The sequence below is a fragment of the Schistocerca cancellata genome, chromosome 4 (assembly GCF_023864275.1).
Source record: "Schistocerca cancellata isolate TAMUIC-IGC-003103 chromosome 4, iqSchCanc2.1, whole genome shotgun sequence".
NCBI lineage: Eukaryota > Metazoa > Arthropoda > Insecta > Orthoptera > Acrididae > Schistocerca > Schistocerca cancellata.
The window spans coordinates 85,255,201-85,278,945 of NC_064629.1; the positions used below are offsets into that span (position 1 = coordinate 85,255,201).

General features: G+C 42.2%; 1 protein-coding gene across 5 annotated transcripts in view; it reads left to right on the forward strand.

Annotated features, from left to right (window-relative positions):
• The window catches only part of LOC126184914 (guanine nucleotide-releasing factor 2), a 406,168-nt gene that overhangs the window by 347,687 nt on the left and 34,736 nt on the right, over window positions 1-23,745 (forward strand). For all 5 annotated transcript variants that reach the window (XM_049927576.1, XM_049927578.1, XM_049927575.1 and 2 more), the window contains one exon: window positions 12,738-13,016. In XM_049927576.1, the coding sequence (XP_049783533.1) occupies window positions 12,738-13,016 (279 nt within the window). The remainder of the gene's footprint in view (window positions 1-12,737; window positions 13,017-23,745) is intronic.

The following is a 23,745-nucleotide window of genomic DNA, read 5'->3' on the forward strand; positions in this document are numbered from 1 at the left end:
ATGACCACAGTTCATCACATCTGCCAATTCTGGAGTACACTGACGTGGATCATTGTGGAGTAATGCATTTAAGCCATCTTCATCAAACCTCGAAGGTCTTCCTGAATGTGGAGAATCACTAATGTCAAAATGATCCTCCTCAAAATGAGAAAACAATTTTCTTGTCATTGTCAGTCCAATGGCATTATCCCCATAGACAGCAGAAAAGTTTCTGGCTGTCTCCGTTGCTGTTACCCCCCCCCCCCCCCCCATTGGACTCAAACAGAAGAATATATTATAAATGTTCTGATTTCTTCACTTGGCACACTATTTTCTAGTGTCTATAGCTCCACTCACTATCTCCAAATGACAGTGTATAAACTCAGATAACAACAGTGAACTACAAATAAAAAATTAGAATTGACAAATAAACCCATAGCAACCAGAATACCAGCATACAAAACAAAAATGCTTCGAACTTTTGCACCAACCTGATAGTAGTTAACTGACCACCAAGAACAAACAGGAAATAAATAAAGGTACAATGTGAAAATGCACCTAGGTTAAGGAGAACATGTCATACATAGGTGTGGAGTCAAATATCGTGTCCATAAGACAGTGCAAAACTCAATCAATAGAACACCTGCACCATTCAGGAAGACAACTAGGCCACCAGGTGGCAGCAGTACTGGTGAGCATTAATACTTACGATATAAATAAAATTATTATAGTCCCAGGAAGATGAAGATATGACCTGGAGGTAAATGCAAAAGATTGACAACATGTGCATACCATCAAGCAGCGGAAATATATTTTTAATTTTTTATTCTTATTTTTTTATATTTTCATGGTGTAGACTTCATCAGAAACACTGGTCAATAGTATAAAATGACATCACTGAATGGTGGGAATTATGCTGCACAATATCAATGACATAAAGTGAACATACAAACATAAATATGCCAGGGATCATCCAGATGAGTGAAGCTGAGGCTGGGGAGAGGGCAGGGGAGTGGGCAGTGTGATCTGTTGGGAAGGAAATTGACAAATGACAGATGTAAATAAAATAATAGAATTTGTAGGTAGAATTGCAGGAACATGATCATATATCTATGCACAGAAATTAACCCTGTAGGATAAAAACCATTGGGTTAAATAATCTCATTTAAATAGTTCCACATAGATTCATAGACAACACTGATCATTACTTTAAACTAACAACCTTATAGTACAACATACAATAGCAGTGACACAAAGTGAATACAGTTGTCTATGTCACGTAATTGTATATGTCGTTGTTGTATGCTGTACTATAAGGTTGTCAGTTCACATTAATGACAAGTGTTTCCTATGAAACCTATGTCAAATTATTCCTATGTAATTTTGTAACCCAGTGGTCTTCATCCTATGGGATTACATTTTGTACGTTAAAGTATGGTCATGTTTCTACGATTCTACTGTATATCTGTTTATATTTGTTTGATTTCCATCAGTCCATTGTTATTATATGCTATCAGTCCATCGTTATTGTATGCTGTACCATAATATTACTAGTTTACATTAATGACCAGTGTTGCAACCCATGGTCCACACTCTATTTGTAACTATTGTATGCTCTTGATTATTGTATCCTGTAATTCCGTCCACCATAATATTCTTAGTTTACATTAATGACCAGTGTTGCCTATGAAAGCTATGTTGAACTATTTCTATGTAATTATTTAACCCAGTGGTCTGTATCCTACTCTGTATCTGAAAAAATTAATCGTGTTTTGCAATTCTACCTACATATGTCATTATTTTATTTATATGTGCCATTTGTCAATTTCCTCCCTGACAGATCCTGCTGCCCCTAACCCCCCTCCGGTCTCTCCAGCCTCAGCTTCCCGCACCTGGATGGTCCCTGGGAGATTTACGATCATATGTTCACTTTATGTCATTGTGATGTACTGGAATTCCTGCTCTTCAGTGACAGGGTTCTACACTAATGACCAGTGTTGCTTATGAAGCGTATGTTGTAAAAGTACAGGGTTATTACAAATGATTGAAGCGATTTCACAGCTCTACAATAACTTTATTATTTGAGATATTTTCAAAATGCTTTGCACACACATAAAAAAACTCAAAAGGTTTTTTTAGGCATTCACAAATGTTCGATATGTGCCCCTTTAGTGATTCGGCAGACATCAAGCCGATAATAATCAAGTTCCTCCCACACTCGGCGCAGCATGTCCCCATCAATGAGTTCGAAAGCATCGTTGATGCGAGCTCGCAGTTCTGGCACGTTTCTTGGTAGAAGAGATTTAAACACTGAGTCTTTCACATAACCCCACAGAAAGAAATCGCATGGGGTTAAGTCGAGAGAGCGTGGAGGCCATGACGTGAATTGCTGATCATGATCTCCACTACGACCGATCCATCGGTTTTCCAGTCTCCTGTTTAAGAAATGCCGAACATCATGATGGAAGTGCGGTGGAGCACCATCCTGTTGAAAGATGAAGTCGGCGTTGTCGGTCTCCAGTTATGGCATGACCCAATTTTCCAGCATGTCCAGATACACGTGTCCTGTAACGTTTTTTTCACAGAAGAAAAAGGGGCCGTAAACTTTAAACCGTGAGATTGCACAAAACATGTTAACTTTTGGTGAATTGCGAATTTGCTGCACGAATGCGTGAGGATTCTCTACCAGCCAAATTCGCACATTGTGTCTGTTCACTTCACCATTAAGAAAAAATGTTGCTTCATCACTGAAAACAAGTTTCGCACTGAACACATCCTCTTCCATGAGCTGTGGCAACCGCGCCGAAAATTCAAAGCGTTTGACTTTGTCATCGGGTGTCAGGGCTTGTAGCAATTGTAAACGGTAAGGCTTCTGCTTTAGCCTTTTCCGTAAGATTTTCCAATCCGTCGGCTGTGGTACGTTTAGCTCCCTGCTTGCTTTATTTGTCGACTTCCGCGGGCTACACGTGAAACTTGCCCGCACGCGTTCAACCGTTTCTTCGCTCACTGCAGGCCGACGCGTTCATTTCCCCTTACAGAGGCATCCAGAAGCTTTAAACTGCGCATACCATCGCCGAATGGAGTTAGCAGTTGGTGGATCTTTGTTGAACTTCGTCCTGAAGTTTCGTTGCACTGTTATGACTGACTGATGTGAGTGCATTTCAAGCACGACATACGCTTTCTCGGCTCCTGTCGCCATTTTGTCTCACTGCGCTCTCGAGTGCTCTGGCGGCAGAAACCTGAAGTGCGGCTTCAGCCGAACGAAACTTTATGAGTTTTTCTACGCATCTGTAGTTTGTCGTGACCATATGTCAATGAATGGAGCTACAGTGAATTTATGAAATTGCTTCAATCATTTGTAATAGCCCTGTACATATAAAAAAGTAAAAAAATTGTGAATGTATTTCCTGTGCTTGATGCAGTGTACAGGCAGTTAATGTGTGTATATCTATTTTAATCTTAAGTGCTTTGTAGTAGAGAGCTTATTCATTATACTGGCACATAGACTGGCCTTCCCCACCTTTACCTGGCAGTCTCCTATTGGCACCCCTTCCCTACAACTTGATATTTGATTTTGTGTTTAAGGTAGTTGTTATTTTATGATTTTTGATTTGATGTACATTTGTTCCGTAACTATTCACAACCTCCAGGTTGTCTCTTTGTCTTTATGGGATTATAATAATTTTATTTATGTCATAAGTATTAATGCTCACCAGTACTGCTTGCTACCTGGTGGCCTAGTTGTCTTCCTGATGGTGCAGGCACTGTGTTGATTCAGTTTTGCATTGATTGTCTTATGGACGAGATATTTGACTCTTTATACACTACTGGCCATTAAAATTGCTACACCACGAAGATGACGTGCTACAGACGCGAAATTTAACCAACAGGAATAAGATGCTATGATATGCAAATGACTAGCTTTTCAGAGAATTCACACAAGGTTGGCGCCGGTGGCGACACCTACAAGTTGCTGACATGAGGAAAGTTTCCAACCGATTTCTCATACACAAACAGCAGTTGATTGGCGTTGCCTGGTGAAACGTTGTTGTGATGCCTCGTGTAAGGAGGAGAAATGCGTACCATCATGTTTCCAACTTTGATAAAGGTCGTATTGTAGCGTATCGTGATTGCGGTTTATCGTACCGCAACATTGCTGCTCGCGTTGGTCGAGATCCAATGACTGTTAGCATAATATGGAATCAGTGGGTTCAGGAGGGTAATACGGAATGCCGTGCTGGATCCCAACGGCCTCGTCTCACTAGCAGTCGAGATGACAGGTATCTTATCCGCATGGTTGTAACGGATCGAGCAGCCACGTCTCGATCCCTGATTCAGCAGATGGGGATGTTTGCAAGATAACAACCATCTACATGAACAGTTCGATGACGTTTGCAGCAGCATGGACTATCAGCTCGGAGGCCATGGCTGCGGGTACCCTTGACGCTACATCACAGACAGGAGCACCTGCGATGGTGTACTCAACGACGAACCTGGGTGCACTAAAGGCGAAACGTCATTTTTTCCGATGAATCCAGGTTGTGTTTACAGCATCATGATGGTCGCATCTGTGTTTGGCGACATCGCGGTGAACACATATTGGAAGCGTGTGTTCGTCATTGCCATACTGGCGTATCACCCAGCATGATGGTAAGGGCTGCCATTGGTTACACGTCTTGGTCACCTCTTGTTCGCATTGATGGCATGTTGAACAGTGGATGTTACATTTCAGATGTATTACGACCCATGGCTCTACCCTTCATTCGATCCCTGCGAAACCCTACATTTCAGCAGGATAATGCACGACCGCATGTTGCAAGTCCTGTACGGGCCTTTCTGGATAGAGAAAATGTTTGACTGCTGCCCTGGCCAGCACATTCTCCAGATCTCTCACCAATTCAAAACATCTGGTCAATGGTGACCGAGCAACTGGCTCGTCACAATACGCCAGCCACTATTCTTGATGAACTGTGGTATCGTGTTGAAGCTGCATGGGCAGCTGTACCTGTACACGCCATCCAAACTCTGTTTGACTCAATGCCCAAGCATATCAAGGCCGTTATTACGGCCAGAGGTGGTTGTTCTGGGTACTGATTTCTCAGGATCTATGCACCCAAATTGCGTGAAAATTTAATCACATGTCAGTTCTAGTATAATATATTTGTCCAATGAATACCCGTTTATCATCTGCATTTCTTCTTGGTGTAGCAATTTTAATGGCCAGTAGTGTATATGTATGATGTTTTCTCCTTAACCTAAGTATGTTTTCACATTGTACTTTGATTCATTTCCTTTTTGTTCTTAGTGGTCAGTTAACTACTATTATTGTATTAGTTGTGGCTCTTTACGAATTTTTTCAGATTAATCTTATGATATGTGCACTCTCAACTGAAATGACAAATGACCTCCAAAACAGGTGTAAAATTGGTAGTGTCCTCAAAATCTTTAGAAAACTATTCTTATAATTCTTGCAACACCACAGTGAATTCTTCAAAATTCGTGGTTTCTTAAACAGCAGTGAGCTTAGAATTGTTATAACCTTTAATGTACTAATAAACTGCGTGGATACACAAACGTAGAAACAATAGTGGGTTTCATGCTACCAACTCCGTAGCTGTCACTCAACTGCCGTGCCGTGACATGCGGCCGGCGCCGTTCATAGCCAGGTGGCGCTCCCGCGCTCAGCCGAGCTGCGGAGCGCCTCTATCGCCATGTTTGCGTACTGACGTAGCGGCACTTTTAAATCTCGTGGCACTGTCACAACACTTTTCCCCCCTTGAAAAAAAAAAGACACTCACTTCCTTGGAGACACGGACAGTGCGGAGACATCCATGGCCTCTTGGGAGACCCCGAGAAGATCCTGCGGAGAAACACGAGAATATGGTCGAAAATGTCCAGGGCGGAAGCTTGTGCGTGGAACGCGCCTCCTGGACGAGATGATGGGTGAAAACTCCGGAGCAGCATCCATAGGTGTCGTGGACCTGGGGGTGTGCTCCAGCGAGATGGGTCCCGGAGAAGGCGGCGTCGCGACTGGGACCGGTTCCGGCGTACTCGGAAGCGGCAGCGACGGCAGCTGCAGCGACACGCACGGGAGACCGGCAGCACCGACAGGACTGGCTTCTCGGGCTGGTGGAGGCGAAAGAAGGGGCGGTGGCACCGTCGTGGCCACCACTCGTGGGCGCATCTGGTCGTAATGACGAACAACCGTGCCGTCGTCCGTACGTATTTCACAAAGCCGGCGGCCGCGAAGAGCCTTGACCACCCCTGGAATCCATTTAGGGTGAGATCCATACCCTCGTGCCCACACGTTGGCGCCTACCGAGTATTTTCCCGCACTAGGGGACACAGGACTAGGCCTGACAGGGTGAAGCAGGTGCAGTAGAGTGCGCGGTTGGCGGCCATGCAAGAGTTCAGCGGGGCTGCGATCACCCAGAGGCGTGAAGCGATAAGAACTCAGAAATTGCAACAGAGCGTCATCGGTAGAAAAATCAGTAAGGAATTTTTTCATCTGGCTTTTGAAAGTGCAGACAAGGCGCTCGACTCCCCATTCGATTGGGGATGGAAAGGCGGTGCTGTAACATGATGCATCCCTTGTCCAGTACAAAAATCACGGAAGGCCTGCGAAGAGAACTGAGGGCCGTTGTCCGTGACGATTGTGGAGGGAAGACCTTCTAGCGCAAAAATTTTGGACAAAGCCAGCGTCGTCGCCGCAGTGGTGGGCGACGGACATCGAACCACAAACGGAAACTTCGAGAAGGCGTCAATCAACAGGAGCCAATAAGCGCCGAGGAAGGGGCCGGCAAAGTCAGCGTGCACCCGTTCCCATGGCTGCGCCGGATCAGGCCACGGAGAGGGCATTGCACGGGGTGCAGCCAGTTGTTGAGCACACTGACCACACGCAGCGACCATATGGGAGATGTCCGAATCGATACCGGGCCAATAAACATGCCGGCGGGCCAGGGACTTAGTCCGAGAGATCCCCCAATGGCCCTCATGCAATAGTTTGAGAACATCTTTGCGAAGAGAAGCTGGCACCACGACCCGTGGAGATGCGCCATCCGTGGCCAAAAGAACAACACCCTCACGAACAGACAGACGAAGGCGCAAGGCATGGTAGTTGCGAAGGGGATCCGATGCCCGGCCCGTGGTCCTGTCCGGCCAACCCTGTTGAACAAAACCGATCACCCGACGCAGGACTGGGTCCCGCGCAGTAGCCGACGCGACCTGCGAACCTGTAAGCGGAAAACCCTCAACCGCACGACGTTCTTCCTCATCAATGTGGAAACAGAGCAGCTCATCTCGATCAAAAACCGGGTCGGGGCCCATCGGCAAACGCGACAACGCGTCAGCGTTGGCGTGCTGGGCCGTGGGGCGATAGTGAATCTCATAGTGAAAACGAGACAAGTATAAGGCCCAACGTTGCAGGCGGTGAGCCGCCTTATCCGGAAGCGACGCCGAAGGGCTGAACAGAGAGACCAGCGGCTTGTGGTCGGTGATGAGGTGAAACTTAGAACCATACAAAAAAACGCAGAACTTTTTTAACGCATAAATGATAGCGAGCGCCTCCTTTTCGATTTGAGCGTAACGCCGTTGGGCATCGTTGAGGGTCTTTGAAGCATAGGCGATGGGTCGTTCCGACCCATCCGCATACCGATGGGCGAGAACAGCCCCTAGGCCATACTGTGACGCGTCAGTCGCCAGAACCAAGTGCTGACCCGGACGGAAGGTGGCAAGACAAGGCGCCGACTGCAAATGAGCCTTCAGGCGAACAAAAGCCTGCTCACACTCGTCGGACCAACAGAAAGGAACGTTTTTGCGTAACAGCTGATGCAGAGGATGAGCCACCGCCACCGCGGATGGAATGAATTTGTGATAATAAGCAATCTTGCCTAGAAACGCCTGAAGTTCTTTGACCGTAGACGGCCGGGGGAGAGCGGTGATGGCCGCAACGTGCTGACGTAGAGGACGTATACCTTCACGGGACAGGTGGAAACCAAGATACACAATGGAGGGTTGGAAGAACTGTGACTTGTCCAGATTGCACTTCAATCCAGCCGAATGCAGAACCCGAAATAATGAACGCAAATTGCGAAGGTGCTCCTCAGTGGAGGCCCCCGTGACAACAATGTCATCCAGGTAGTTGATGCAGCCAGGAACGGAAGCCGTGAGCTGTTCCAAAAACCGCTGAAAAATGGCCGGCGCGCTAGCGACACCAAATGGTAACCGCTGGTACTGATACAACCCACAAGGAGTGCTGATGACGAGAAATTCCTTGGAAGACGCATCCAACGGCAACTGATGGTACGCCTCCGATAAGTCAAGTTTGGAAAAGAACTGGCCCCCAGCGAGCTTGGTAAATAACTCCTCAGGACGGGGAAGAGGATAAGTGTCAATGAGGCTCTGAGCGTTGACAGTGGCTTTAAAATCGCCACACAATCGCAGACTCCCGTTGGGTTTAGAAACCACCACGATGGGCGATGCCCATTCGCTGGAGGTAACAGGAAGGAGAATCCCTGAAGCTGTTAACCTGTCGATCTCAGCCTTGACAGGTGCACGCAGCGCCATCGGAATAGGGCATGCCCGGAAAAACTTAGGGCGAGCTGTAGGTTTAAGAGTAATGTGGGCTTCAAAATCCTTGGCACGACCCAGACCAGCAGAGAACACGGACGAAAATTCAGAACACAATCCATCCAGCTGTTGATACCGAATATCCTCAGATATGAGGTGCACATCATCATCAATGGAGAACCCAAACAACTGGAAAGCATCATAACCGAACAGATTTTCAGTGCCCGCATGATCCACCACATAAAACGTGAGGGGCCGAACAACAGACTTGTAAGCAGTGGAAGCATCAAACTGGCCAACGATAGGAATTTTCTGTTTATTATAAGTTCTCAGATTTCGCGTAACTGGAGACAAGGAAGGGGAGCCCAACTCCAAATACGTGCGAGAATTAATGAGAGTTACTGCAGAGCCAGTGTCCACTTGCATGCGAATGTCTTTATCCAGAACACGAACAGTAACAAACAACTTATTTGTTTGAGAAAGCACACAGTTAACATCCATGTCCGATGCCTCGTCATCGGTGACAGGAACGTGAGGGGACTGACACACAGAAGCAATGTGGCCTTTTTTCCTACATGAATTACACGTGGCCCAACGTTTTGGGCACGCGGCCCTGTCATGCTGTACGAAACAACGTGGACAAGAAGGAAGGGCGGAACGAACCTGTTTCTGTGGTTGCTGTTTTCGCTGTGAGCGTTGCGGCCCAACGCGACGTTGTTTACGCGAGTGAACCGCCGCCACATCATCGTCCTCCTGGGAAACAGGCAAATTGTCCGTGTCGAAAGTTGACTGTACAGCGCCCACATCACACCACGCGTCTATTTGCGCGCCAGCAGCGTGAGACACTTCAAAGGATTGAGCGATGCTTAGAACTTCCGACAACGACGGGTTTGGCAGTTGTAGGGCACGTTGCCGAACTTCTTTATCAGGAGCAAGCCGTAGAATAGCATCCCTAACCATTGAATCAGCATAAGACTCATGATGAGTGTCCGTGACAAACTGACATTTCCTACTCAGACCGTGTAGTTCCGCCGCCCAACCCCGGTAAGATTGATGGGGCTGTTTACGACACCGGTAGAACGCCACGCGGGCGGCAACGACGTGGGTGTTTTTTCGGTAATAGTTAGACAATAAGTCACACATTTCTTGGAAGGACAGAGAGGCAGGTTCCCGCAGAGGGGCTAACTGAGATAGCAGCTGATAGATCTGTGGGGAAATCCAAGATAGAAATAACGACTTACACATCGGGGCGTCGACAACGCCGAAAGCCAAGAAGTGTTGCCGCAAACGCTTCTCATAATCCTCCCAGTCCTCAGCGGCCTCGCCGTAAGGAGGGAACGGAGGCGGAGAAGAGGACGACAGGCGATGAGTAAGCGACGTCGACAACGCCTGAATAGCAGCCGTCAGCTGTGTTTGTTGTTCAGTGAGCGCTTGCATAAGCTGTTCCATGTCTGCCCAGACACGAACGCGCAATACTCCAACGCTGGAAAAAAAATATCCGACCTCGTCGCCAAAAAGTGTTATAACCTTTAATGTACTAATAAACTGCATGGATACACAAACGTAGAAACAATAGTGGGTTTCATGCTACCAACTCCGTAGCTGTCACTCAACTGCCGTGCTGTGACATGCGGCCGGCGCCGTTCATAGCCAGGTGGCGCTCCCGCGCTCAGCCGAGCTGCGGAGCGCCTCTATCCCCATGTTTGCGTACTGACGTAGCGGCACTTTTAAATCTCGTGGCACTGTCACAACAAGAATAGTGGGCTATATTATTATTATTATTATTATTATTATTATACAGAAGTTGTCCCTTCCACAATGCCATTTTCTTTTTAAATGTGTCCCCATGAAATTAGAAATAAATTGTTTCTCACTATGCAGTGTGTTACTGTGGGCAGTGTGCAGTAAAGTCCACTTAAAATGCTTTGTCTGCAATACATTAGAGGCATTTTAATTTTTGATCCTGCTTTTCTTTTTTTGAGAAATTCGACAATAGTGAGTCTTAATTCAAAAAATCCTTCCTGTTACACCCCATGACTTAATCAACATATTTCACAGCAATCTGTAATGTCTTCATACTTCTTCACTCAGTCAAAAAAAAAAAAAAAAAAAACCTGTTGCCAACTGACGATATAATAATACCCACAATGTTAGAAAATTTACTATTTGTACCACTAATTTTATCATATGTTCCATGTCTGCAAATTCAGCACAGAGAGCTTCTTGATGTAGAACACGATAAATCCCATACAAATTGTATATAGTTGTGTAATTTTTTGCCCTTTTATTGTCAGTTAAGTGTTTAATTCTTTCTCCACAATGTTGTAACACTGCTCCATAGCAAATATGTTGCATGCATCAGTTATGTGAATGCACAATAGATTTTGAGAATTCTCATCCTTGTCTTCTGTGATGCTCATTAATTTTTCAGGGCAAGTGATGATAGATCACTAGACTCCCTTCTTCTGTGCAAGTAGCCATGGATCTGTAAACTTCATTTGTACCAGGAACAAATAGTAAGATATAAACAGTGCTGACACCACAATTCTGCCATGCTGAAAAAAGTTGTGCCAATCAAAAAATGCCACACCAAATGCTATGAGAAATGGTATCACATTGCACTGCTAAATGATGTATTGTGCAATTCCTACAAGCACCAAACAAAGCTGAGACATACTGAGTTGTGCCAAGACAGACCATGCCTCAGACCACACAACACTGTCCAAACATGCAGTATTGCACAGATTTGTTTGTATATCTTTCACTGAAGGAAAATTAGTTAATGACAGATGTGTAATTGGTTAGATGTGTAAGGAATTAGGTTGTGCGGCTGGAGTCAGCAGGATGTTGAAAAAAGCAGTGCTTGATGGAGGCATTCCTTGATAGGAGATTTAGATGTATGGGGATGTGGTATAACAGTGACAGACAGTGCAGACAGTGATCCAGGTGTTAATAGAACGAGAGTGGTTGAGATGTGATGAAGGAAGTATATGATATATGAAGTTAAGCTGGGTGCAATGGCGTGGACTTATTGGTTTTCCATTGGAGTGTAAAACCAACTGTTTTATCTATCCCTCCTGTAAACGCATCTCCCATCACATTCCCTTGCTGCCACTCCCTCCTGATATTACCTTCCTCTCAGTTGGACTGCAGCAGTGGGACAATGTAACTGTGTGTGTGTGTGTGTGTGTGTGTGTGTGTGTGTGTGTGTGTGTGTGTGTGGTTTTTAATGTTACCTCTGAGGAAGGACACTGTTCAGAAGCTCAGAAGTGGTTTCAACTTGTTTGTACCTATCAGCCGTTCAGCAACTCAGCTACATGGTGAGTTGTTCAATTAATTCCTTTCATTATTAGTAGCACTGCTTAGACTTGAGCATAATATAATATTGAACAGTATAAACCAGTTACAAAGATTTTGAAATAATCCTAACTTTGAAATTGCCTGAATTCCTGCTAAAAAGTAAATGTGAATCATACTCAGATTAATATAATCAAATGAAATAGAGAGAAAATAAAAATACAGGAAATCAGCCTCGAGTATGCTTTTAAGTATTAATTATTTAAATAAATTGCTAGACATGTTTGCAGTAATGCACTTGCCTAAATTATTTTTCCAATATAGCTTCTCAATAATATTATGTAGGTACACGTAAGACTAAATAATCAAAGTACGAGATGCTAAAAAACACACACACACGCGCTCTCTCTCTCTCTCTCTCTCTCTCTCTCTCTTTTCCGTTTCTCTCTCTTTTCCCTCTCAGTAAAGACGTCAGTACTGCATATTCTTTATTCAACCAAAGCCAAAGCAACAATGAATGCGTGATGAAGCTTGTTAAAGTGCAGATAGTTCATATACGTTGTGTGAATTTTTTGAAACTTGACAACAACATATGTCAGTTCCACTTTAAGACATGTAAATGTACATTCCTTGAAACATATATTTTTGAAATACGTATTTGGCACCTTTTTGGTCTGTTTGTACCTATTAATACTTCTTGAGGGTGCTTATCTAAGAACACACAGCAAATTTCGGAGTTAAATACAAGAATCAGTTTAATATCTTAATTGTTCATGATTACTACATGGTAAGTGTAGATAATAGACATTAATTTAAAAAATAAAACATTAACTAAATGATTTTTGTATTAGAGAATGGTTACATGCATAATAGCCAACACTTCTCAATTTCAGGGCAAGATCAAGAATCCTGGAGCAAAGTGAAGCAAAAGACAGAGAACGCTATGTTGTAAAATTTATAAAAATCATGAAGCATCTAAGAAAAATAAATAACTTCAATTCTTATCTGGCACTATTGTCAGCTCTAGACTCTGCACCAATTCGTCGGTTAGAATGGCAGAAGCATATCACTGAAGGCCTTAAGGAATACTGTGCACTTATTGATAGTTCATCCAGCTTCCGTGCATATAGGCAGGCACTTGGTGACACACAACCTCCCTGTATTCCATACATGTGAGTATTGTAATCTTTCCTTAATTACTTTTCTCTGTTTAACTTCCTAGTTGACATGAAAATTCCTTTTATGTTTCATTCCAAATTTAACTTAAGTGATAGTTGTGAAAGTTAAGAGCCTCAAGGTCATTACATCATCCCCATCGTCATCATCCCCATCGTCATCATCCCCATCATCATCATCATCATCATCATCATCTGTAGCAGTCATTTGATGCCTAGTGATGGACAAAGACCACCTCTAGTGTATTACAGTCTTCAGCTGTATGTATCCACATTGCTCCAGTCAAAATTGTCTATTCACCTTCCGTTAGAGGGTCACATTGATCTTTTCTGATTTCTTATAAACCAGCAAAAAACTTCCTTGCTTTATCTATCTCCCATTTGCCTGGCTACATGACCAACTCATTGCCATTTCATTTTCTTTACATGTAATGTCTTCCTCTCCATTGAGTTCTCTGATGCATTTGTTTTTCCCATGCCTCTGCAAGTAATTCCTAACAAGCATCTCTCCTTTGTTCATAGAGCACCCCTCAGTTTTTCAATGGTTTTTACCATTAAAAATAACCTGCTTACAATATTTGAAATGTGTAATAATATCAGATCATCATCATCATTTCCTTGAGGCCTTAGCCCCGCAGCAATGCGGGGTCGGCCTGGTTACTATTGATTTGGTAGTGTTAGTTCCAGAGGGTGGCCGGATGCCCTTCCTGCCGCCACCCCGAACCCCCTCGGGATGGAAGAAGTGTACCCTAGGTGTCTGCATCTAGTGTAAGTCATGGAATAGCGTGAACTTGTTTCAAATGTCTGCGAGTCATGTAACTGAGGCAGAACGTGGGGACCAGCCTGGTATTCACCTAGAGGGATGTGGAAAACCATATCCAGGCGGGCCGGCATACCAGCTCTCATTGTTAATCCACTGGGCGGATTCGATCCGGGGCCGGCGTGCCTACCCAAGTCCAGGAAGCCGTGCATTAGCGCTCTTGGCTACCCTGGCATGTCTGTAATAATTTCAGATATCAATAAAAATTCCAAAAGTAATGTCACAACAAATTTCCAATCTCAGGGTTTACAGATTCGTGTGATGGGTGTTTTATCATGAAAATGGAGAGGTGTTTTATAGTAAAAAAAAAAAAGGATACTGTAGCAGAATGAATTTATTTTACCTGTATAGTGGGAAAAGTCATCACCAATAAATTTGCATTGTGTAGGACATCGTAGAAACTTCCAGAGACAAAAATAGCTAAGGTAATGGTAAAATTACTTTTGGTAACATGTGGGCCATCAAATATTTATTGTGTCACCTGGAAACATGATTTATGTGTGAGAGACCCCATATACGACATGGTGCTAGAACTCTCATACTGTTGGCTAGGAAACATGTTCAGATAGCTTACATTTAGAGGATAGTGAAATCTGCACTGCCTGAAAATATGATATTGGTACCTTTGGGGATAATCAACTACTTTCAGTTGCAAAATCCACATTTTGGTGGCGATGCTCGTTGTTCACTACAATTTTTCAAATCAAAAACCATTTGCAATGACATAATTTTCATTTGTTTGGTTGAGTCATGCCTCAGTTTGACTGACATTACTATGTTTCTGAAAAATACATCAGTATCTTCACCTGACTTCTGGTTAAAGTTCTTAATAATATTTTCTCTTTTGATACAGATAACTTCCAAAAGTTCTAAAATTTATCATTTCGCTTCTGCCTTTTAGTAGTTGATAAGAGAAAATCAACAGTTGTATCTTCATCCTCTGTCAAAGGAAGGTCCATTATGATAGTTTTATCATCTGCATGTTAATGAGTGCTGACATCGGAATGCTGAAAGTGTGATATACTTCTGCGAAGTAGCTTCTGATGAAGTTAACTACAATTTTATGATTATGAATCAAAAGTAAGGGTTGAAACAATAGTGCCCTCTTTCTTCTGGCCCAGTCTTCCAAGAAATGTTAATATATCAGCCAGTGGCCATTTCTTACATTGACTTGAAGTAGGAGATCCAGTTACTTTTCCTTTTTTAATCATTTTTAATAGGTATATTTAACATTCCTCCATCTTCTGTTAAAATCTTCACCTGCAGTGTGTCAGTATTATTAGCAAATCATTACATTGCATCTTAGTCTAAATTAAACAGTACAGTTATGTATAACTTTCAATCCCCAAATGCACCTTGGTCTTACTTTCTGAATTTTAATTTTATATTGTTTTGCTTTTAGGTTTATGGTAACAGGAGAGTCATTTAGATCATAAGCTTTTGCACTCAGAATATCACGCACTTATGTCAATGGAATAGTACAAAGTACACTGTCAGTTCTTAGAAGGAAATTAGTACCTCTGTTTGTGCAGCTATCCTTACCTGATGATTTGAGGACGAAGTCTGTAGAATTTGAACAGCAATATTTCCTATAATTACAAACATTTTTTAATAAAATTATAAACAGCCGACCAGTTGCAATGGATAAAGAAATTCTTTACCTAGGTTTCGACAAATATAAATTTGTCTTCTTCAGAAGGTAACCTAAGGGCAATGAACATCATAGCTTATGTTAGAAAAATATGAAACTTATAAGCCAAGAATAAATTTTAAGACAAATTAGACAACTCTTGCATTACAGAAGTATGATAACGACGACTGGTACTTACAATTTTACATTAGTAAGGACTAATGTACCATCGCCGTTTTTACAGTTGTCGGCATAGATCCATGTGTCAAAAATAAAATATAGCCCTAGAATTAGGGTTTGCCATGTTAATATAAAATAGCTCATGGATCTTGCAGAGCTTACAAATGACAGTGTAATCGGCGAGCGTAGTTACTCTGAAAACAGGGCAGGTGGCGCTCGTGCCGAGAAACGTGCCAATTGACGTACAAAGGCAATGTGTAAATTATCAGTATTAATAACATCCTTAGGTAGAGTAACACTAAAAAAAAGGAAGGAAATTAACACTCCCGTTATAACAGTATGGGAGTATTGGTACAAATAATGTAGCTATACATAAAAAAAGGCAGGTGGCGCTTACACTGAGAAACTTTCGCCCAGTGGCATATACAGTCAAAATATATAAAAATTTACATTACTATATTAGTGAAGCTCACAAACGGTACACATGTCAGAAATTTAAAATTGATAATAATGGCTCATGTCAAGAAAGAATTACGAACACTGGTACACAATCCTGTTAATACACATTCACAGGAAAAACAAAATTTTAGAGCCAGGCAAAATCACATAAGGGCCGATGTAGTAGCAAACATACATTGTGACAAAACCACCATTACATAAGGGGTAGTGAGCTTAAAGCACTAAAGGTGCATCATAGCTTCCTAAGGAAATAAACCACTAAGGTTACCAGCATTAATGTTATACCGTAAACAGTACAGGTTTAAAGCCTTCGAAAAATTGTCCACAAGTAAGGTTCAATTGGTTGTTCAGTATATTACCATCCTTGAGCTCAAGATGTTTGAAAATTTGTAACTCTTCCCTCAGATTTAATCTACACCCTTTGTCTTCTCTGTGTAGGATAACAGTGTCTTCTAAATGTTTTGGTGTATGACTGGCTATCAGGAGGTGTTCAGCAAAAGCAGAATTGTGTATATTCGCTCCTTTTTTACCTAATAGGTGTTCTTTATATCTTGTTTTCACAGCTCTGCCTGTTTGACCAATATAATATGAAGGACAGTCATTACAGGTTAGTTTGTAAACCCCTGAATTGGAAAACTGATCGCCGGCGATCTCTACTGAATGTACAAGATTTCTCTTTAAACTGTTATCTGTAGAGAAGGAGACATTACAGTTATATTTTTTCGTTAGCAGGCGTTTTATCCTATATGATATATTGCCCAAGAAAGGAATAGAAATAAATTTTTTAGCTTCTTTTGCTATCAGTGGGGAGGTTGTTGCTCAAAATCGAACAGTTTAGGGAAGTTTTCTTATTGAACATGCAATCAATCATATTCTGATTGTACCCATTATTAACCACAATCGCTTTGATGACATTCAATTCTTTTTGTTGATCGGCACGTGATAAAGGAGTAGTTACCATACGGTGAATGGCAGAATGAAAAAACGCCAGTTTATGAGCTTTTGGATGAGTTGAGTCAGCAGAGATGTCATTATCTGAATATTTTTCCTTACAGAAAATGTTGAAATTGAAGGAACTACTCTGTATAGAAATTGTTAAATCGAGAAAGTGAAGTTCACCTTTTTCATTCTGAAGTTCTGTTGTGAAGGAAATTTTTTCATGTAAATCATTGAAAGTATTGAAGAGAAGCTCTAACTCATGATCAGTACCGTCAAAAGCAATGATAATGTCGTCAACATAACATGCATAATAACGGATTTTGTGGGGTAATTCTGAACTTGAATTGAAGAACGTTATTTCCAGAGTGTTGATGAAAACATCTGCCAAAATACCAGCGAGGGGACTACCTATTGCTAAACCATCTGGTTGTATATACATTTTCCCATTGCACGTGAATTAATTGTATTTCAAAACGACTTTAAGCAAATAATCAGTTCTGCAATCTGAATTTCACTTAGTTTTTTATGTTTTAGTAGATTCTTTTTTACAAGGGCTTTGGTTACATCGACAGGGACATTTGTATAAAGAGTGACGATGTCAAAGGAAACCAGTCTAGTGTCAGGTGTACATCTTACATTTTGAATATTGCTGATCAATTCCTTGCTGTTTTTCACCGAAAAATTATTTTCAAATATGAAAGCATCTTTAATTTTAAAATGGAGGCACCTAGCGAGTGTGTGATGTGGGCTACCTATTCCATTCACTACAGGGCGAATCGGGTGATTTTGTTTGTGCAATTTAAACTGACTTTTGAGCACGGGTGGTTTCGGGTTCATATGTATAAGCCATTTCTTTTGGAAGTTATTGAACAAGCTGACAGAACTAGCTAAAGTATGCCAGATTTCTTTGTGCAATTCCGTGGTTGGATCTACGGTAACCTCAGCGATGTCATTGTCCTCAAAAAACTTTACCATCTTTTCAATATATTCATTTTTATAAGCCACGACAGCAGTTAGTGACTAAGGCGTCGTGTTCTCTCAGTTTACGATTAATGTCTTTTACTGTTCTATATTCACTCAACTGAACATTAGAATGTAGTTTAATTTCTTTGTCTATTATGTTATTACATTTGTAGGCACATTTGACTTGCTCGGATTTCTCTAATTTAAGGGATTCCAAACCAATTTTAAGATCTACAATAAGATTACAGATAACTGGATCTTTATCGAGTTGAGAAGGCAAATTATATTTAAGGCCTTTACATAACAAGTCATTCTCAGCCTGCGTAAAAGTAATATTAGTTTTATTCAGTATTCTTTCGTAAAACTGATGTTTGACACTATTGTCTGCTATATTAACATTTTTACTTGTGGCCCTATTATTAAACTTTAACAACTTTCTTTCATGTCTGGCCCTAATTTCTTCTTTGCAATTAAAAAGCCATTCATTAATACTATTCCACAGGTGGTCAATTTGGAAATGAAAGAGATCTTTAAAGGCTTTTGTTAAAAATACGTGTATACAGTAAGCTTCACTGTTAAGATCATCTTTTTTCTTATTGTGCTGTCAGAAATGACTAAATGTACCAATTTCTTTTTAACATTTCTTTTTAAAATTGTAAGTACCAGTAGTTGTTATCATACTTCTGTAATGCAAGAGTTGTCTAATTTGTCTTAAAATTTATTCTTGGCTTATAAGTTTCATACTTTTCTAACGTAAGCTATGATGTTCATTGCCCTTAGGTTACCTTCTGAAGAAGAGAAATTTATATTTGTCAAAACCTAGGTAAAGGATTTCTTTATCCATTGCAACTGGTCGGCTGTTTATAATTTTGTTACGTGAAACCACTGCTGTTGTGCAGCTATGTTTAAAATATTGAAACATTTTTTAATCAATTGTGTTACTTGCTATCGTTGATGTTGACTATGAGTTAATGTTCACTGATGTTGGCTCATCCTATGGAAAGGAAATTGACATTGGAATTTCTGACAGGAGTAATATAGGAGGATGTTTCAGGAGTGAATCTATGTTTTCACTTCCTTGCAAACTGACCTCTTCTGACGTTTTTCTACATGTTCTTGTGAGAGATGATGCATCTCAATTGAGTGCAAACCTACTCTCAGCCTGCTGCAGGTGTCGACAGCAAGAAAGCAATCTTTGAATACTGTCCCTGCCGAGCTAGTAGTGTGTCTGAAAATGCCACTTGAGCCACGTATTTTGCATTTTTTAATATGTTGATTTATAAAGCCTGATACAACACAGGTTTTAGTCATTGTAACTTGTCTGCACAACCTACTTGGGGATGCTTTCCTGGAGAGCAGCAACAAACCACATGACGACTCAGAGGAAACTGAGCCACCACCATCTATCTACCTTGCACCACTTCCTAGGGGTAGCAGTTGTGACAATATGAGCTTCCCTGTGCAGGTTTCACATGTGAACTATTTAAACAGCCTCACCAAACAGCCTCAACTCAAATCGCTTGATACGGGCAAGTCTCCAGGTCCAGATTGTATACCGATTAGGTTCCTTTCAGATTACGCTGGTACAATAGCTCCCTACTTAGCAATCATACACAACCGCTCGCTCACCGATAGATCTGTACCTACAGATTGGAAAATTGTGCAGGTCGCACCAGTGTTTAAGGAGGGTAGTAGGAGTAATCCATCGAACTACAGACCTATATCATTGATGTCGGTTTGAAGTAGGGTTTTGGAGCATATATTGTATTCAAACATTATGAATCACCTCGAAGGGAACGATCTATTGATACATAATCAGCATGGTTTCAGAAAACATCGTTCTTGGGCAACGCAGCTAGCTCTTTATTCGCACGAAGTAATGGCCGCTATCGACAGGGGACCTCAAGTTGATTCCGTATTTCTAGATTTCCGGAAAGCTTTTGACACCGTTCCTCACAAGCGACTAATCAAGCTGCGGGCCTATAGGGTATCGTTTCAGTTGTGCGACTGGATTCGTGATTTCCTGTAAGGAAGGTCACAGTTCGTAGTAATAGACGGCAAATCATCGAGTAAAATTGAAGTGATATCAGGTGTTCCCCAGGGAAGCATCCTGGGACCTCTGCTGTTCCTGATCTATATAAATGACCTGGGTGACAATCTGAGCAGTTCTCTTAGGTTGTTCGCAGATGATGCTGTAATTTACCGTCTAGTAAGGTCATCCGAAGACCAGTATCAGTTGCAAAGCGATTTAGAAAAGATTGCTGTATGGTGTGGCAGGTGGCAGTTGACGCTAAATAACGAAAAGTGTGAGGTGATCCACATGAGTTCCAAAAGAAATCCATTGGAATTCGATTACTCGATAAATAGTACAATTCTCAAGGCTGTCTATTCAGCTAAGTACCTGGGTGTTAAAATTACGAACAACTTCAGTTGGAAAGACCACATAGATAATATTATGGTGAAGGCGAGCCAAAGGTTGCGTTTCATTGGCAGGACACTTAGACGATGCAACAAGTCCACTAAAGAGACAGCTTACACTACACTTGTTCGTCCTCTGTTAGAATATTGCTGCGCGGTGTGGGATCCTTACCAGGTGGGATTGACTGAGGACATTGAAAGGGTGCAAAAAAGGGCAGCTTGTTTTGTATTATCACACAATAGGGGAGAGAGTGTGGCAGATATGATACGCGAGTTGGGATGGAAGTCATTAAAGCAAAGACGTTTTTCGTCGCGGCGAGATCTATTTACGAAATTTCAGTCACCAACTTTCTCTTCCGAATGCAAAAATATTTTGTTGCACCCAACCTACATAGGTAGGAATGATCATTAAAATAAAATAAGAGAAATCAGAGCTCGAACAGAAAGGTTTAGGTGTTCGATTTTCCCATGTGCTGTTCGGGAGTGGTATGGTAGAGAGATAGTATGATTGTGGTTCCATGAACCCTCTGCCAAGCACTTAAATGTGAATTGCAGAGTAATCATGTAGATGTAGACCATGGCAGTAACATGAGAAAATGACCAGGTTACTAGTAGCCATTAGAATAGCTATTTCTGGTTGTATAAAGTTTGATGTAAGTGTAGTTCAGGTTTCAGGCACTGTCTCTGACTGAGCCAGATGCAGCTGCCTGCCCTGTTTCAGAGGATGATTCTATGATTCTCAGCCTTCAAGGTCCGGGCAATCACAGAGGGTGGGCTTATTGGTAGTTGGGATCTCCAATCTTAGGCGCGTAATGGGGCCCCTTAGGGATATGGCGGCTAAGGAGGGGAAGAAATCCAGTGTGCACTCCATGTGCATTCTGAGTGGAGTCATTCTTGATGTGGAAAGGGTCCTTCAGGATGCCATGAAGAGCACAGGGTGCAGCCAGCTGCAGGTGGTGACACATGTCGGCACTAATGACGTGTGTCGCTTTGGATCTGAGGAAATTCTCTCTGGATTCCAGCGGCTATCTGATTTGGTGAAGGCTGCTGGTCTTGCTTACGAGATGAATGCAGAGCTCACCATCTGCAGCATCATTGACAGGACTGACTGCGGACCTTTGGTGCAGAGCTGGGTGGAGGGTCTGAATCAGAGGCTCAGACGGTTTTGCGACTGCGTTGGCTGCAGATTCCTTGACTTGGGCCATAGGGTGGTGGGGTTTCGGGTTCCGCTGAATAGGTCAGGAGTTCACTACACTCAGCTGGCGGCTACATGGGTAGCAGAGGCTGTGTGGCGTGGACTGGGCAGTTTTTTAGGTTAGAAGGCCTCGGGAAAGTACGGGGTGGGCTGCAATCTCAAAGGGTGCATGGCAAATACAGGACATGCTTGGATCAAGGAACAGTCAGAATTGTAGTTGTAAATTGTTGTAGTTGTGCTGGGAAAGTCCCTGAGCTTCAAGCACTAATAGAAAGCACAGAAGCTGAAATCGTTATAGGTACAGAAAGCTGGCTAAAGCCTGAAATAAGTTCTGCAGAAATTTTTACGTAGTCTCAGACTGTGTTCAGGAAAGATAGATTAGGCAGAATTGGTGGTGGAGTGTTTGAGTATGTCAGTAGTGGTTTATCTTGTAGTGAAGTCGAAGTAGATACTCCATGTGAATTGGTATGGGTGGAGGTTATACTTAACAGCCAAACTAAGTTAATTATTGGCTCCTTCTACCGACCCCCAGACTCTCATGATACAGTTGCTGAACAGTTCAGAGAAAGTTTGAGTCTCGTAACAAATAAATACCCCATTCATACGGTTATAGTTGGTGGGGACTTCAACCTTCCCTCGATATGTTGGCAAAAATACTTGTTCAAAACTGGTGGTAGGCAGAAAACATCTTCAGAGATTGTCCTAAATGCTTTCTCCAAAAATTATTTTGAGCAGTTAGTCCACGAACCCACACGGATCGTAAATGGTTGCGAAAACACACTTCACCTCTTAGCCACAAACAATCCAGAGCTGATAGAGAGCATCATGACTGATACAAGGATTAGTGATCACAAGGTTGTTGTAGCTAGGCTCAATACTGTTTCTTCCAAATCCACCAGAAACAAACGCAAAATAATTTTATTTAAAAAAGCGAATAAAGTGTCACTAGAAGCCTTCCTAAGAGACAATCTCCATTCCTTTTGAACTGACTATGCAAATGTAGACAATATGTGGCTCAAATTCACAGATATAGTAGCAACAGTAATTGAGAGATTTGTACCTCATAAATTCGTAAGAGATGGAACTGATCCCTCATGGTACACAAAACAGGTCCAAACGCTGTTGCAGAGGCAACGGAAAAAGCACGCGAAGTTCAGAAGATCGCGAAATCCTGAAGATTGTCTAAAATTTACAGACACGCGAAATTTGACACGGACTTCAATGCGAGATGCCTTTAATAGGTTCCACAACGAAACATTGTCTTGAAATTTGGTAGAAAATCCGAAGAAATTCTGGTCGTATGTAAAGTACACAAGCGGCAAGACGCAGTCAATACCTTCGCTGCGCAGTGCCAATGGTACTGTTACCGACGACTGTGCCGCTAAAGCGGAGTTATTGAACGCAGTTTTCCAAAATTCCTTCACCAGGGAAGACGAATGGAATATTCCAGAATTTGAAACACGAACAGCTGCTAGCAGGAGTTTCTTAGAAGTAGATACCTTAGGGGTTGCGAAGCAACTCAAATCGCTTGATTCGGGCAAGTCTTCAGGTCCAGATTGTATACCGATTAGGTTCCTTTCAGATTACGATGATACAATAGCTCCCTACTTAGCAATCATATACAACCGCTCACTCACTGATAGATCTGTACCTACAGATTGGAAAATTGCGCAGGTCGCACCAGTGTTTAAGAAGGGTAGTAGGAGTAATCCATCGAACTACAGACCTATATCATTGACGTCGGTTTGCAGTAGGGTTTTGGAGCATATACTGTATTCAAATATTATGAATCACCTCAAAGAGAGTGTGCTCCCTGCCGCCGTTGGATAAGCAGCTGCAGCAGCAAGTCGTATACTCCTAGCTCACTCATTTGTTACATAGTTTAATTCTTAATTTCTTTGCGTGTTTTTGGTACTTGCATTGTTTAATTCATAAATTCCGGGCGTATTATAGTATTTGAGAGTTGTAGCATCGCGCTTTAGTACCTGAATAGTGTAAAATCGCGTAGTCTCCTTACGCCGCCGAGCAGTGTGTCAGCAGTGCACAAGTGGCAGCATTACTGCATTTACTAGGCAATCTTGTATTTTAATAACCGTTTAAATTTTGTGTCGATTTGTTTGCG